This window comes from Physeter macrocephalus, unplaced genomic scaffold (genome assembly GCF_002837175.3).
Source record: "Physeter macrocephalus isolate SW-GA unplaced genomic scaffold, ASM283717v5 random_610, whole genome shotgun sequence".
NCBI lineage: Eukaryota > Metazoa > Chordata > Mammalia > Artiodactyla > Physeteridae > Physeter > Physeter macrocephalus.
The window spans coordinates 24,907-41,836 of NW_021145891.1; the positions used below are offsets into that span (position 1 = coordinate 24,907).

General features: G+C 56.9%; 1 protein-coding gene across 2 annotated transcripts; it reads left to right on the forward strand.

Moving 5' to 3' along the window:
* The first annotated feature begins 1,528 nt into the window (after positions 1-1,528).
* MAG (myelin associated glycoprotein) lies at positions 1,529-14,139 on the forward strand. Of its 2 annotated transcripts, XM_028485916.2 has the most exons (10): positions 1,529-1,583; positions 2,084-2,152; positions 2,333-2,701; positions 4,137-4,433; positions 4,520-4,777; positions 5,844-6,104; positions 10,629-10,916; positions 11,268-11,364; positions 12,380-12,479; positions 13,625-14,139. In XM_028485916.2, exons 2-10 carry the CDS (start codon positions 2,107-2,109, stop codon positions 13,787-13,789), a joined length of 1,881 nt encoding a protein of 626 aa, XP_028341717.1. In that variant the 5' UTR covers positions 1,529-1,583; positions 2,084-2,106; the 3' UTR covers positions 13,790-14,139. The 2 variants fall into 2 exon arrangements, with proteins under 2 accessions (XP_028341717.1, XP_054939156.1); XM_055083181.1 differs by lacking the exons at positions 1,529-1,583; positions 13,625-14,139 and adding an exon at positions 12,748-12,774 and having other exon boundaries at positions 2,107-2,152.
* The last annotated feature ends 2,791 nt before the right edge of the window (positions 14,140-16,930 follow it).

Sequence of the window (16,930 nt, forward strand, 5' to 3'; positions counted from 1 at the left end):
AATGAAGCGCCCTCCTCATCACCCCTCTGGCGGAGGTTCTGCCCTGGGGCTCCTAAGTTTGTGGCAGATGGGGTGGAAGTCATCCAGGGACAGGTGAAGAGTGGAAGGATGGCCAGGTGATCAGACGTCTGCATCCTGCCATCTGGGAGGGTGTGGGCACAGGGGGCTGTGAGGGAGCAAGTTCCAGCACCTGAACACACGACGGGGGCACGTGTGCACATGCGCGTGCACCTCTCTTAGTGAGTCTTAATCCACATCAGTGTTTCTCCACCTTTATTTACACCCCACTAAGGAAAGCTTTTAGACCTGTTTTTCCTAATCCAACTCCCCCCATGAAATCTTAATATTATGGATAGACTGTACATGTTTATGTACCGTGGCTCTTTAGAGAGCCACAACCCACTGTAATAACTAAGACTTTTCTGGACCCCACCCCAAGAACCAATTTTCACCCCCATTCAGAATGCATGGTCTACACACTTGTTTCACACGTCTGCCCAGGCCCTGTGGCCCTCACCTGTGTCTACCTCCCATACCTTCCTGTCGCAGGTGCAAAGGTGGCATCTGCCACGTGTCCATCAGCATGTGTCTGAGTGGGTCTGTCCATAGCCGGTCCGAGTGTCTTTGCGAGCATGGCACGCAGGCAGGTCCGTGTGTATGCCCAATTGCCATGCCTATGCCCGTCCAGGTGTGTGTGTGTCTGCTGCACGGGGGTCTCGGTGCCTGTCGGTGTGTGCAGAGCCCTGATCGGTGTGATCGTGCGAGCCTGCTCCTTCTCGGCTGGGTCCAGATCTGTCACATTTCACGCCAGCATTTGCATGCGTCTGACTGCATGCGTCTGTCCGTGGGAAGAGAGTGTCAAAGGCCAGGGAAAGCAGCCACTTGGAAACACTGGGTCCAACCCTGAGGCGACCCACAGAGGAGCTGGGTGCCAGGGAGTCACTAACCCCAATCCCTGGTCCTTCCTGGCTCCACTCAGAGCCCGGCCAGGCTCGCCCAGCTCTTCCCTCACCCCCACCTACTCCAGAAGCCCTCCAGGATGAGGCACCCTCACCCTGAGGGAACAGGGCTCTTTTGTACCGGGCTCTCGCCTCTGGAGGGTGGGGACACCAGGGGCCGTCTGTAGGGTGGGAGAGGGCGGCAGGAATTCACACGGCATGTTGGGAATGCTGATGCCGTGAAACCCCGTCATTGATGGGGCCGGGTCCCTGCCTCCCACCCCCAGGCCTCAGCCGTGGGACATGTGCTCCTTCACCGCGTTCACTCCCCCCGCCTCCCCCCACCCCAAAGCTCTGCTGCTCCCCTTTTCTTGCCGAGAGTTCTCCTCCATCGCAGCTTGCCTCGGGAGGTGAACACAGAGTAGCTTTGAGGCTGTGTGGGAGGGTCCCAAGCATCCATGGGCAACAGGGACCATGTGGGCAGCCTCCTGGATCTACTCACAGTAGATCCTGAAAGCGGGACAGGGGGTGGGCAGGGGACCCTCAGGCCCCCACCTCCTTGCACCTGTCTGACTCTTGTTCCAGGTTGGCCGGCTGACAGCTTCAGGTGGGACCAGAAGACATTCCCAACTCAGGGAGACGGAGGTGAGGGGGAGGGTTCCAAAGTCCCCTTCCTCCTGGCTTCCCCTGCTTCCTGCTGCTGGTCCAAACTTGGCTCTATCCTTACTTTTTGGAGATCCCCAAGGGCAGGATGGTGATGAAGATAATTATTAGCACGTCACTACCACATAGAGTCAGGACAGTTTGGTGGTGAAATCTGCAGACCTGGACCGGCAGACAGGGCCTGAATCCTAGCTCTGCCACTTACCTGCTGTGTGGCCTCGGGCAAGTTACTCAACCTCTCTGGACCTCAGCTACAAAGTGAGGATAATAATTGCACCTACCTCAAAGAGATCAAATGAATCTGTATAGTAAAGTACTGGGGGTGGTTCATGGTTGATGCCCATTGATGTATTTGTGATTATAAATAATAATAATAGCAGCAGTGGCTAACATCTGAACAGGCTGCTTCCTAAAGCCTTACTAGAAGCACCCTTTTCACTTCCCCTGGCCTTTAACCCTCTCCTCTCTTCTCCCCTATCCAGCTGTTGCTCACTTGCTGTACAAAATGATATTCCTCACGGCGCTGCCTCTGTTTTGGATCATGATTTCAGGTAATGCCTGGGGGTCTGGGGCTCCTGGGGTCTTGGCCCCTGAGCAGGCTGGGGTTGATTCTGTGGGTCCCTGGACCCCGACCCCACCCCGCAGGGCAGTGGAAGGTGATGGGAGCAGGGGGGTTGGAGGCATCCGGGCAGGACATGTCCCTCAGCCTCAGCGGTCCTGCTTGTCCACAGCCTCTCGCGGGGGTCACTGGGGGGCCTGGATGCCCTCGTCCATCTCGGCCTTCGAGGGCACGTGCGTCTCCATCCCCTGCCGCTTCGACTTCCCCGACGAGCTGCGGCCGGCCATTGTGCACGGCGTCTGGTACTTCAATAGCCCCTACCCGAAAAACTACCCGCCAGTGGTCTTCAAGTCACGCACACAAGTCGTCCACGAGAGCTTCCAGGGCCGCAGCCGCCTCCTGGGGGACCTGGGCCTGCGCAACTGCACCCTCTTGCTCAGCAACCTCAGCCCCGAGCTGGGCGGCAAGTACTACTTCCGCGGGGACCTGGGGGGCTACAACCAGTACACCTTCTCCGAGCACAGCGTCCTGGACATCATCAGTGAGTTCCCGGGGGCTGTGCAGATGCCGTGGGGCTGGGGCCATGCAGGGGCTGCAGGGGGAGCAGGAAGTCCTCCTGGCACTTTTCCAGGGAGGTGTAGCTGGCAGGACCAGGGACTTGTTGGTTTGGCTGGGGGGGAGGGGTGCAAACCCCCCTGCCCACACGGACCAGGCAGATGACTGAAACGGGCAAAGCAGGGCTCTCAGAGGAAAGCAGTGCTCTTACTCTTCCAGAAACACCTGGGGTAAAGGCATGGGGCCCAGGGGTTGGGGTCAGGGCTCTGGATTCGTATGTTAGCTGGCCTACTGAGGGCAAGTTACTTAACTTCTCTGGGCCTTGTTTTCCTCTTCTGTAAAATGGGGTTAAGAACAGCACTCAGAGTTCAATGAGGTAATAGTTGTCAAGTGGGCAAAGCAGTGCCTGGCACATGGCGCCCAGCTCTATCTAAGTGGTGCTGGGTGAGAATGCAGGGTCATTGCTGTCAAGCATTCTGAGTTTTCCATTTGTTTGTTTGTTTGTTTTGTTTTGTTTTTGGCTGTGCTACACGGCATGCGGGATCCTAATTCCCTGACCAGGGACCGAACCCGTGCCCCCTGCAGTGGAGGTGCAGAGTCCTAACCACTGAAACACCAGGGAATTCCCGAATTTTCAAAGGGAACTGTGTATTTTTCTATGTTTTTTCAACATCAGCTGCTGATTCAGGTATTTTTTTAAAAAATACCCTAAATTTAGGTCAAATAAAATGCAGCTCTGGGCCAGTTTTGGCAATTAGAGTAGGGTCTACTGCCTCATTTCCGAGAGGCCCTGAGAGGCATGGAACCCTTAGACTCAGGTTTGCCATCAGCTCTGAGTCTATATGAGGAGCCAGATTACAGGCCTGATGCAGAAAGAGAGCCCCCGCTTCCGCCGCCAGGCACAGCCAGACAGCTCCAGGACACAGCACACACACACGCGCACACACACACACACACACACGCGCGCGCGCACACACACGCACGTGGAAGGTAAACCAAAGCAAACATGGGAAGGAGAGAGGTTTCTTGAGGAATATAATGTAGTGTCCAGAGCACAGGCGATGAAGCCAGAGGGACAGGGACTGAAGCTCAGTTTTACCCCATGCTAGCTGTGGCCTCAGTTTCCTCATCTGCAAAATGAGCAAAATAACATGACCCGCTTTCTACTTTCGGCATGGCTGGAAGGACTGGCAAGTTACACACAGTAAAGTACTCAGACCACTATATGGTTGTTTCCGTTATTATTACATCTGCGGTTGGATCTGCGGAGGGCTTCTGGGTGAAGGGTACCCAGGAGGAGAGAAGGTTGTAGGGAATTCTGCATCCAAGGATGGGGAGGGGACCGGGTACCAGGACTGGAGTCGGACAATGTGGGGGTCCGATGCTGCTTCCTTCACCCTCCATCTCCCCGTCTCACTTAGACACCCCCAACATCATGGTCCCCCCAGAGGTTGTGGCAGGCACAGAAGTGGAGGTCAGCTGCACGGTGCCTGACAACTGTCCCGAGCTGCACCCGGAGCTGAGCTGGCTGGGCCACGAGGGGCTCGGGGAGCCGGCTGTGCTGGGGCGGCTCCGCGAGGACGAGGGCACCTGGGTGCAGGTGTCGCTGCTGCACTTCGTGCCCACCAGGGAGGCCAATGGCTACCGGCTGGGCTGCCAGGCCTCCTTCCCCAACACCACCCTGCAGTTCGAGGGCTACGCCAGCCTGGACGTCAAGTGTGAGCCTGGGTGCCGGCCGGGGTGCGGGCCGGGGGCGGGGTCTGCGGCACGTGCCCGCTGACGTCGTGTGTCTCCGGCGCCGCAGACCCCCCGGTGATTGTGGAGCTGAACTCCTCGGTGGAGGCCATCGAGGGCTCCCACGTCAGCCTGCTCTGTGGGGCCGACAGCAACCCGCCGCCGCTGCTGACCTGGATGCGGGACGGCACGGTGCTCCGGGAGGCGGTGACCGAGAGCCTGTCCCTGGAGCTGGACGAGGTGACGCCCGCGGAGGACGGCGTCTACGCCTGCCTGGCCGAGAACGCTTACGGCCAGGACAACCGCACCGTGGGGCTCAGCGTCATGTGTGAGTCGCCGCCCCCGGCCGGGGCGGAGCTGGGGGCCCACTGGGGGGGCCGGCGGAACCATGCCCCGTGGTTGAGGTGGAGATGGAGAGGAAGTTGCAGGTTAAGGAGTTCCTTCATTTTTCCCACGAGTGTCTCATGAACACCTACTCTGCACCACTCTCCTCGCTAGGACGAGATGGGAAGAGACAGAGGCAGTCCCTGCCACCCAGGAAAGCCTGTTAAATTCAGTTCCCTGCGGGTAGAGCTGGGCCTGGCTCCGGGAATCTGCATTTTAAAATGAGCCCCATTGCAGTTCTGATGAGAGGGCTGAGGAGAACCCAGGCCTCACCCAGCCCCTGAACATTATGGGGCCCCAGGGAGAGGGGGCCCGTCAGACAGGATTCTTAACTAGGAGCCAAGGAGAGGTCATTCATTCATTCATTCATTCGCAAATATTTATTGAGGCAAAATGCCCAGGGCTGGGGATAACAAAAATGACAGCACCGGCCAACATTTACTCAGCAGCCTCTGGGTGCCTTCCACAAATACTCTTCCCCTGGGGCCTCCCCACGGCTGACTCCTACTCACCTCCTTCTAGCCTCACTGCAGCCCTCCCTCACCATCCTAGTTAAAACTGTTAGCGACCCCGGTTTCCCATCCCACCGTTATTTTTCTGCAAAGCACTTATCCCCATCTTGCCAACTCTATGTTTGATTTCCTTATACAGCATCTGTCCACATGGGCAGGGATCTTCATCTACCTTGTTCAGGCTAAAACAGTGCTTGTCACAGTTGGTTCTCAGTGACCCCTATGAGGTTGGGAATATTATTAAGCCCATTTAACAGATAAGAAAAATGAGGCCCAGAGGGGTTTAGACATGGGTCCACACACAGCTGGGAAGGGGTAGAGCCGGGATTCAAACACAAGCACTGTAGCTGCAGAGCCCCTGTCTTTGTAAACGAGACAGCCAGGCCTGGGGTTACCTGAGCCATCCTGAGCTGGTGTGCCCTGATTGGGGGCGGGTGTCGGGGGTCACATTTGGGGGTGGGAGCTTCTGACCATCGGCCCCCTGTCCTGCCCCCCCAGATGCACCCTGGAAGCCGACGGTGAACGGGACAGTGGTGGCCGTGGAGGGGGAGACAGTCTCCATCTTGTGCTCCACACAGAGCAACCCGGATCCTATTCTCACCATCTTCAAGGAGAAGCAGATTCTGGCCACGGTCATCTATGAGAGCAAGCTGCAGCTGGAGCTGCCTGCCGTCATGCCTGAGGATGATGGAGAGTACTGGTGCGTGGCCGAGAACCAATACGGTCAGAGGGCCACCGCCTTCAACCTATCCGTGGAATGTGAGTACTCCCCTGCGTCCGCTGCCGCTGCTGAGGGCAGCCGGGCTAGATTCCTGCCCACCCGCCCCCGTGGTAGACGGCTCAGTGGGGGACACCCAGGTTACCGGGAGGTACCCACGCATCCCAACCAGGGGTCGGCTTCGCTCCAGCAGTTGAGGATGAGGAAGGGAGGGGAGCGGAATCCATAGCAAGAAAATAAAAGCCCCACCTGAGAATACGGTATCCCCACATCCTGGTGTGGGCTTTTGACCAAGGAGATGTCTGAATCCTGTGGCCACAGCCCCTTTGCGTTAACTAAAAGAATAACCACGACCTCTAACCCTTGTGGAGCATCTCTAGGCACCAGGCACTGTTGGAAGCTCTGTACGGGGACCCACTCTTTCGGTTTTGTTACCTCCAATGAGGGAGGTTCTCTTACCGTCTCCAGTTTCCAGAGAAGGAAACTGAGGCCCTGAGAGGTTATGTCACTTGCCCAAAGTCACACAGCCAGAAAACGGCAGAACTGAGATTCAAATACAGTGGTCTGGTTCCACTCTTCTGTACAGCCCATTGACCTCATCCTGTGTTATGACATCAGAATACATTGATCAAGCCGTTGTTATGTGCACGGGCTGTGTGGCTCAGTGGGAGGTGGGGGGTAGGACCAAGAGGACACCAAGTGTATTAACAGATAATAGTACAGCCGGAGAGATGAGACGGGTGCATATAAAAAGCTAACTGTCTTGGGAACGAAGCCCATTGTTCCACTGCCAACCAGAGCCCTTCCCAACCTTCTCTGGACATCATCGCCAACACCCCACCCCCACCCCGGCCGTCACTCGGGTCATAGCTCCCAAGTCGCAGTTTCCACTCCCACTCCTCCAGCAACTCCCTCTGGAATGTCACCTTCGTAGTTCCATTCCCCCTGCTTCCTCCCCGGCTCCAGCCTGGCCTCTGGCACTTGCCTCCAAATTATTCCACCTACAATGGTCCCCACCACACAAGCTTGCCAGAAGGTTTTGAGCACAGTCCGTATACTCAATATGGCATGTGGCCGTAGTCAGTAGAGACAGATTATTCCTGGAGTGCCATCTTCCAGGGCAAGGTGATGGCCACCACTGCCCTGCTAACCTTTCCTCTTTGGGCACCTTCCTTCCCAGTCTCTACTGGCTCGCAGCATCCAACGTGATCGTGCATATGGGTTGTGCGGGTACCCCACCTTCTCCATAGATGCCCACCCTTCTGCCTCACGCTTTTCCCCATTAAACCTATATCCCAAGCCAGGGGTTCTTAGGTGTAGAGTCAGAGAACCCCCTGAGAATCTGATGGAAACCTCTGATCATACACACACCTCCAGCTCACGAATGTTTTCAGTCACAGACCCTCCTGTATAATAAGAGTGGTGGCAGCGAACGATCATTAAGGGCCTACTCTGGGCCAGGATTGCATCCCCTGCACGTGTTATTTTGCTGAGCCCTTGTGGTCGCCCCTTGAAGCAGCTACGTGTTATCATCATCCCCTTTGAGGAGGGACTGAAGGTCAGAATTCCCCAAGGCCATGCAGCTGGAAGGCTGGCCAGTGCCAGGATTCTTCTGGACTCCTGTCTACCCAGTTCTTAAACCTCTGGCTGCTTCATCTCCCCTGCAGTCCTTGGTACCCAAGGTACTCAGGGCCTGCAATCTGCCGGAGGGGAGGAGGCAGCTGTGCCTCCCACCCCACCCCCGCTGAGCCGGTCACTGGGCTCCAAGGCCTGTGTTGCTGTGCTTGCCCTCTGGGTGTCCGGCTTCAGGCCCCTCTCTGTCCCCGAAGTCTGCGTCCCCTAGCACCGGGGCTTCCGTGCTCACTGACAATGGTGGGTGCTCCTGAGCGGGGCGGGGGCAGGAGGGGGGTTGGGTCCCAGCACAGCGTGGGACCTGCAGGGCACTCACCTCAATGAGACCTTGTGATGACTAGAAGACTGGTTTCAGCCCTTTGCGCATATTGACCTATTTCATTCTCACAACAACGGGATTGGGGGCAGGGACTGCCCTTCACCCATTTAATAGGAGGAAACGGAAATGTTACTGGTGTCCAGCACCCGACAGAGCTGAATCGACCTGGGTCCGAACCCCAGCTCTGTCTCCATCTTGTGATGGAGATGTGCTGTGTGATCCCAGACGAGTGACTTCACCTTTGCTGAGCCCCGATTCTCTTCTCTGAAAAACGGGTATGACAGTATCTTACACTAAGGAAATTATGGTGAGCGCCCATAGTGTCCGACATGTCCCATGTGCCCCGTTAGTCTTAGACATCCTCTTAGCTTCCCACTCATCTCTCCTTTGAACTCCTGGCTGGGTATCCGCCTGCCTTCCTGCTGCCAAGGCCTTGCTCACTTGCTTCCTCTGCTGGAATGGTTCGATCCCTGGGTGGGATGTTAAGCTTTCTTTTTCTTTTCTTTTCTTTTCTTTTTTTCTTTTCTTTTCTTTTTTTTTCCCGCTGCACAGGGTCTTTGTTGCTGCGTGGGCTTTCTCTAGTTGCAGCGAGCGGGGGCTACTTACTCTTCGTTGCGGTGTGCAGGCTTCTCATTGCAGTGGCGGGCTCTAGAGCGCAGGCTCAGTAGTTGTGGCGCACGGGCTTAGTTGCTCCACGGCACGTGGGATCTTTCCGGACCAGGGATCGATCCCATGTCCCCTGCATTGGAAGGCAGATTCTTAACCACTGGACCACCAGGGAAGTCCCTAAGCTTTCTCTTCAACACACTCATGTGCCCACCTCAGAACAGAGTCCCGTAGCCCCTCGCAAGTCAAGGACCATTACCCCTCTTTGCGCACATGAGAAGTCCATCTCGGAGGCCCAGGAAGCCGAGTGGCCTGATCGGGGCCACCAGCCAGTAGATGGCAGAGCTGAGATTCAAGCCAAAGCTGTCCCACCCCAAACTCCCCATCCTTTGCGGGACCTGGGGTTTATCTAGTGTCAATCAGGGTTTCACAGGTCGCGAGGCTGCCGGCAACGCTGCAAAGATGCCGGAGCGCAGGCAACAGGGTGTCAGCGTTCCCGCAACACTGTCACAACCGTTCCAGTGGTGCAGTCTTGAATGAAAGGATTTTTAAAAAATTAATCACTGTCCGTTCAGGTTTGTCAGTACTAATTTACTCTGTGGTGTGTTAATTTGTTAATACTACAGCAAGCATAGTGCACGTCTGCCTCAACAGAATTTGGAATATTTAACTGTTAATTTACTAGACGTAGAGATATGTACACATTGTGGTTCCCAATGGAATGATCCCTATTGCAAATACACGGGTCATGTGACTCCCCGCTCCGTCGCTGTTACCTGCATGTTCTTTTTTACTGGAAATTGAAAGTAAGTGGGGTGGGTGGGCCAAGGATCTTTTGCCCATGTGGAAGTGGGTTTTGCTCAGGGCTGAGACCCAGAGGTCAATCTAGAGCAAGCAGAGGGGAGTGCCAGACTCTCCATGAGGGAAAGAGAACATAGTTTAAAAAGCAACATTCAATGTTCTATTATAATTTCATATTTTGGAAAATGAAAGGAAAAATAATACCAGTATCGTTTTTGTAATTTAAATGGCAGCAAAGCAAAGCTCAACAAAATGATCTTGGGTGGAGGGTGGTACCTGGTACCACGGGGAATCCTGCCAGGGAGGGGGCGGTCAGGATGCAGGGGGCTCCAGGGAGTGAGTAGGGCATCTGTAGGATGGCCTGGAAGGGGAGCTGGCTGAACGCAGTAGCTCATCCAGCGAGTCTTCCCGGAGCTCCTTCCGGGTGAAAGGGATGTTCTAGGGACTTCCCTGGTGGTCCAGTGGTTAAGAATCTGCGCTTCCACTGCAGGGGACTTGGGTTTGATCCCTGGTCAGGGAACTAAGATCCTGCATGTCATGTGGTATGGCAAAAAAAAAAAAAAAAAAAAGAAAGAAAGTCATGTTCTAAGTGTGGGGGACAGAGTGGAGACTGAGCAAGAGCCTGTCTCGATGGAAATACAAGAGCAGCCACATCAGTGTATGACCCAGGTAGGGATAAGTGCTGGGGAGAAAACTCGAGTGAATGGTTAGCGAAGCGAGGTGCAACTTACATGGGGTGGTCAGAGAAATAGACATGGTCTGCGCAGAAGCTGCCTGGAGTGAGGGCGTGAGTTTGGCAGGTGTCAGGGAAGTGTTCCCCGCAGAGGGAGAAAGGCAAGACCCCCCCCTCCCCCGCCCCGGCTGTGGGGAAAAAGCTCCACAAGTATAAGAAACAAGCAAAGAGTCTGATGTGGCTGGAAGGGAATGAGCCAGGGTGACAGCAGGAGATTAGAGCATGGCTAAGTCCTGCAGGGCCTTGCGGGCGAAGGCAAAGAATTGGGGTTTTATTCTAAGTTACACGGGGAGCAGTTGGAGGGGGGCTTTGAGCAGGCAGCACCGTGATCTGATTTATGTTTCACAAGGTGAGCAGAGTTAGAGAGGACGTAAAAGAGAGCGTAGAGGGGAACAGGCAGCTCATCTCCGCGACAGCCAAGGAGCCCCCGAGGCCCTGTCTCCAGCCCGCCGGGTCTTGGTCTTGCCCCTGCAGTTGCCCCCGTGATCCTCCTGGAGTCCCACTGTGCGGCAGCCCGTGACACGGTGCAGTGCCTGTGCGTGGTCAAAGCCAACCCAGAGCCGTCCGTGGCCTTCGAGCTGCCCTCGCGTAACGTGACCGTGAACGAGACGGAGCGCGAGTTCGTGTACTCGGAGCGCAGCGGCCTCCTGCTCACCACCATCCTCACGCTGCGGGGCCAGGCCCAGGCCCCACCCCGGGTCATCTGCTCCTCCCACAACCTCTATGGCACCAAGAGCCTGGAGCTGCCCTTCCAGGGAGCCCGTGAGTGGTGTGGCCTGGGGCTAGGAGTCAAGGGACAGACAGGACCCCTCTTGGATCCAAGCTCCCCTCCCCAAGGCTGATCACCAGCCGCTGCACGTGGGTCAGGCTGCGCAGTTGATCGGGTGGTAAAGGTGCCCTTTCCAGCCAGTTAGGAGAGGCTGCCTCGAGATTGCCTGTACTTTACTGGCCCCTCCATCAACGAAGGCCTTCAGGCTAGCCAGTCAGTTCAAGGATATGCCAGCGGTGTAAATATTTTCCCTCTCACCCCTGCCCCAGCCTGTCTCCTAAGAACCCAGGTGTCCTCACTCCCACCGGCAGCCCTGAGGGTGCCTGGGTCTTCTCTTTCCTCAGATCGCCTGATGTGGGCCAAGATCGGGCCTGTGGGAGCGGTGGTTGCTTTTGCCATCCTAATTGCCATCGTCTGCTACATCACCCAGACGCGCAGAAAGTGAGTGGCCTTCCGGGCTGAGCTGGGGCCGGGTGGGGTGGCCTGCAAGGGCAGGGCAGGGGCAGATCAGTTGGAGGCTAGGGGTGGGCAAGGGAGAGCGGATTCTGCTCTGAGAATGTTCAGCTGGATGGAGGAGAGAGGGCCCCGGCTGACATGGGCCGCCGTGGTCAGGTCACGTATGCCAGTGCCTGGGCCGAGCACTTCTCACCAGGCAATACCTGTGCTCTGCATCCTGTGCTGTGGCCTCCTGCCACTCCGGTGTGATGGGGAGAGCCGGTACCCCTGGCTTGCAGCCAGAACATAATTCACAGGTGGTTCCAGAAGCGCCAACCATTACACATATCTGTGGTATCAGAAACGCTCCTCAGGGACTTCCCTGGTGGTCCAGTGGTTGGGACTTCACCTTCCAGGGCAGGGGGTGTGGGTTCGATCCCCGGTCGGGGAGCTGGGATCCCACATGCCTCGTGGCCAAAAAACCAAGATGTAGAACAGAAGCAATATTATAACAAATTCAATGAAAAGACTTTAAAAATGGTCCACATCAAAGAAATCTGAAAAAAACAAAACAAAACAAAACAAAACAGAATGCTCGCCAGTCCCAAGCCACATCCACCTGCCACAAGTGCGCTGCTGTTATTTTTCTTCCTTGGGGTGCCCACACATCAGCTCTCCTGACAATGAATTAATCTCCCGCTCCAAGTCCTGGCGGCAAGGGGTTGCGGATAGCCCCAGAGCGAGTGAGGAGAACCCAGAGCAGCCAGGCTGGGGTCCTGAAAGTGGCAGAGACCAGGGCCCAGGTGGCTCATCCTCAGCTGTGAAGCAGAGGAGGGGTGGGCAGTGGTGGACAGGAAGAGGCTGCTCACCAAAGGGGCTGGCTGTCCATCTTAGAGAGGTGGGTGGGAGCAGCTCTGGGGTCCCTTGGGCCAAACTCCTTAGGTAGATGGGGTTGCAGATAGAGAGGGGAGTGGGGGGACCTGGGGGTCCCACTGGACAGCTCCAGTGTCTTGCCCCGCAGAAAGAATGTGACAGAGAGCCCCAGCTTCTCAGCGGGGGACGACCCCCCCGTCCTCTTCAGCAGTGACTTCCGCATCTCTGGGGTGCCGGAGAAATACGAGGTGAGGCCAGAACCCTGTGGCGCCAGGCTAGCTGGAGATCCTGTGTGCCAGGGACCCCGAGGGCCTGAGGGGGACCTGGGAGACCCAGGGGCAGAGGGGGAGCTGGCCCCGCAGAAGGGAAGGAGGGGTCGTGCGGAGGGCTGCCTTGGCCCTGGGCTGGGAAGGGGTGCTCAGGCTGAGGCCTGGCGGGGGGCTGTGGAGCTCGGGGCCCAAGAGAAGCCCTCATCCACCCCACCTGCGTCTATGACTGCATTTCCTTCTCCAATAGTCCAGAGAGCTCTCTACCCTGGAATGAGCACCCCAGGAGGTAGGTTCCGGGGGCCTCAGCGTGCCCACCTCTGGGCCCCTGTTGGGCCCTGGGGTTGGCGTGCATGTGTGTGCGTCCCCGTCAGGCGTCCAGGTTGGTCCCCACTTCAGCCTGGCTCTGCCCAGCACTCCTGGCCTTGTCTATTCTGTCCCATTGCTGCTCCCTTCTGTGCGTCTGTGGCCACTGTCGTGTGTGTGTGTGTGTGTGTGTGTGTGTGTGTGCAAAGGTGGGGGGCAGGGATGGAAAGCGTGACAGGGAAGCCGAAGTTGCACCTGCAGGATCTCCCAGGTTGAGGAGGGGGACCACACCAGACCCAAACATACTGAGTCAGGCATTGACAAAAATTGGGGAAGGTGGGCACCCGACCAGGTGGCTTTAGTCTAAGAGCATGTTATGGACTGAATTGAGTGCCCCCCCAAATTCCTATGTTGAAGAAGGACTTCCTGGAGATGTTGAATTTGTGGGCGACTTTCAGGCTTGGCAGCAGGGAGGTTGTTTTGCGTAGGGGGGATCGGCACAGGCAAGAGCTCCGGGGGGGGACCGGGGACCGTGGGGCTGGCTGGGCTGGCGGTCCTTAAGGAAGGAGGCGGACTTCCTGGAGATGTTGAATTTGTGGGCGACTTTCAGGCTTGGCAGCAGGGAGGTTGTTTTGCGTAGGGGGGATCGGCACAGGCAAGAGCTCCGGGGGGGGGACCGGGGACCGTGGGGCTGGCTGGGCTGGCGGTCCTTAAGGAAGGAGGCTCACACAGGACTCAACTCTGGGGGGTGCAAGCGACTCCAGCCTTTGCATCTGGCAAGGGTGGAACAGGACCTTCTAATGGGTTGGTTCCCTTTATAGAGTGAGAGGCGCCTGGGATCTGAGAGGAGGCTGCTGGGCCTTCGTGGGGAACCCCCAGAGCTGGACCTGAGCTATTCTCACTCGGACCTGGGAAAACGACCCACCAAGGACAGCTACACCCTGACGGAGGAGCTAGCCGAGTATGCTGAAATCCGCGTCAAGTGAGGGAGCCGGGGGCAGCCCGGATGGCCACCACCCCTTCAGGACCCTCACCGGCCCCCACTGGCTGTGGGCTCCCTTCCTCCCCAACGTAGCGGGGGCTGGGGCAGGAAAGGGACGGGGCAGGTGACAGTGAGGTCCTAGGGCCTGGCCTCCCCCTCCTTCCCAGCTGCCCCCGCCCTGCCAGCGCCCCAGCTCCGCATTGTGGCTCCCCTGTAACCTCCTTTAACCTCATCTGTCTGGAGGGGAGCCTGTCTGTCCGTGTTATTTATTGCTACCCCTGCCTGGTCTCTTGTCCCCATAGCTGGCCCCAGGGCCTGTACAGAGAAACATGAAATAAATGCCCTGAAGCCAAACACCCGTCTAGGTCCTGATGATTTCAGACCCGTCCTTGGGGACCCTGCCACCCCCACTCCTTGCCCTTCGCTGGGTCCTCAGGGATCCTAGCCCTGAGCCCAGGCCAGCGCCCTTAAGTTGCTTCCACTCCGAGCTGGCAGCTGTGGGCCGGCTCTGGTCCACAGTAGGTCATGTTTGACTGCTGGGTGATCTCACATCACGACCCCCGTTCCTGCTCCTGCGACAGGTGGAGCGACTGACAGCCCTGGGCTTGCGCTTACACATCTCACTGAAAGAGATGGTGGCTGCTTCTTCTGAAGGGGCCTGGCTCCTGATTTGCCCCACTGCTCACCATTTCCTGTTGTCTCACACCTGGCTGGCTTCACTCACTGACATCCCCCGCTGTACCCTGCGGGTCACGGGGGGCGCCTCAGATCTCAGTGTTTCATGAGCCTGTGTCGGTTTGACCGCCGTGCCTCATATTCATGCTGTACTCTGCAGCTTCAATCTTTTTTCTTTTCCTTTTTTTTAAAAAAAAAATTAATTTATTTATTTATTTTGGCCATGCTGTGTGGTATGTGGGATCTTAGTTCCCTGACCAGGGATCGAACCCGTGCCTCCTGCAAGTGGAAGCACAGAGTCCTAACCACTGGACCGCCAGGGAATCCCCAATCTTTCAAACTTCACTTGGTTCAAGAAATACCCATCGGGCATCAGCTGTGTATTGAAGCCCTTTAGGAAGCTCAGGCTAGCCTGGGAAGCGACCTCCAGGACAGTCCTGTGAAGATGGGAACGCTGGGGCTCAGGGAAGCCAGGTGATTTTCCCAGGGTCCCAGAGCCAGGAAACGGTGTGGCCAGACCCTGGACTCGGTGGTGGTGGGGGGTCTTCTTGAATTTAAAGAAGGCCAGACTCACTGGCATGAACTGGTATCAACAACTAACATTTTTGTTGAGCGTTTACTACGTGCCATGTGGTTCTACCTGGTTTATGTGAATTCATCTCCATTTGCTTTCCCTAACGACTACGACAGTGGTTCTCCAAGTGGGGTCCCTGCACCAGCAGTAGCAGGCCTCAACCTGGGCACTTGTCAGAAAGGCAGATTCTCAGGCCCCACCCAGACTGCAGGAATCAAAACCTCTGGGCTGGGGCCCAGCAGTCTGTGTTTTGACGAGTCCTCCCGGTGACTCTGATGCACTGACGTTGAGAATCTGGAGGGGCTGAGGCGTAGAGGCTGCATCACTTCCTCGAGGTCCCCCAGCTGCAGCCCCGACTTGAGCCCCCGGGGCCTGGCTCTGGGGCCCACGCGCTGACCACTGTGCGTCCCTGCCGTCTCGGTGAGAAGCAACGGGAACCCGTGGGTCTGAAGGCGCCGAGGGGCTGCGGTACGAAGAGAGCCGCGGGGCTGAGGGCGGTGCCAGAGAGGCTCCTGAGGAAGGTGGTCCTGCCCTGGTTTCTGAAGAGGGCGCAGGATACAACAGAGGCCAAAGTCAAGGTCTAGAGGCAGAAATAACCAAACTGTGTTGGAAAGGAAGGTGACGCGGCCGCTTCGGCTGGAGTGGGATGTGTCCACGCGCATGAGAAAGGAAGAGCGGGGCGTGGTAACGGGGCTGCGGGCAGTGGGGCGGAACCCCACCCTGAGGCCTGCCCTTTCCTCACCGAGCTGGCAGTCATGCAGGGAGAAGGACATTAAATAAATGACCTCAGGCAGAATGCCTGGCTGCACAGTGGGGAAGCACAGGGAAGGCTGGTAGAGGCTAGAATGGAAGTGTGACTTAGGCTCTCGGGGTTGGGGAGGCGTCCCTGTGGAAGGAAAGTCACTCGGGGACTCCCTGTGTGAAGGCCCCAAGTGGGAACGTGTTTGGCAAAGTTCCAGGAGCTGAAACAAGGCTGGAGTGGTCAGAGAGGGTGGCAGAGAACAGCAGGGGCTTCATAGCAGCCACACTAGACGTTTCGACCAGAGCTCCTGCGCACGTGCAGGGGCCCCGCCCTGACACGCCTGTCCCCCCCCCCCCCCCACAACAGGCCCTGGCTCCAGCAGGTCTGGCCTGGGAGGAATGACCCTAAGGACTTCGCCCTTGAGAGGCAGAGGAGTGTCAATAATAAGGGAAGTACAGTCAGAGTAACCCTGTGCTGCCCGCCGTGCAGCCTGAGCGCCGCCCGCGTGAGCTGGGTGTCCCCAGACGGGGTGTGGAGCGACTTTTACATGAAGAGTCATGCTTTATTTAGTCTGTATCAGAGCAAAAGGAAAGCAGCATACCAAACATGATTTGTTGTTTTTTGATGAAAGCTTAGGATGAGGCTGAGTTAAAAAACCAATCAAGTGAACGGATTTAAAGAAATGTTTGAAATAAAAGTGTTTCAGGGCTTCCCTGGTGGCGCAGTGGTTGAGAGTCCGCCTGCCGATGCAGGGGAACCGGGTTCGCGCCCCGGTCCGGGAGGATCCCACATGCCGCGGAGCGGCTGGGCCCGTGAGCCACGGCCGCTGAGCCTGCGCGTCCGGAGCCTGTGCTCCGCAACGGGAGAGGCCACAACGGTGAGAGGCCCGCGTACCGCAAAAATAACCAAAAAAAGTGTTTCACGTGGTTCACGGACAGGATAAAAGTCCTGAAGGTCACAGGCAAACCTTTGAAGTTTGGAAAGCAGTGATGTGATCTGACACAAAGACCATCTCTTAGGAGGGGCTAACGTTCAGTGATGACACACAGTTCAGCTATCACACTCTGCCCAGCGCCTGGAGCCCCCAGAATTCATCCATTCTGTCCACACAGGCTTACTGAGCACCTGCTCTGTGCCAAGCCAGTGCTGGGCTC

What these genes read in the sequence shown, in the direction of transcription:
- MAG (XM_028485916.2), top strand. Translation starts at nt 2,107, where the DNA reads ATGATATTCCTCACGGCGCTGCCTCTGTTTTGGATCATGATTTCAG. An exon ending in CGCCAGCCTGGACGTCAAGT is followed by an intron (nt 4,434 to 4,519) that starts GTGAGCCTGGGT and finishes CCGGCGCCGCAG; the next exon opens with ACCCCCCGGTGATTGTGGAG. An exon ending in CGTGGGGCTCAGCGTCATGT is followed by an intron (nt 4,778 to 5,843) that starts GTGAGTCGCCGC and finishes CTGCCCCCCCAG; the next exon opens with ATGCACCCTGGAAGCCGACG.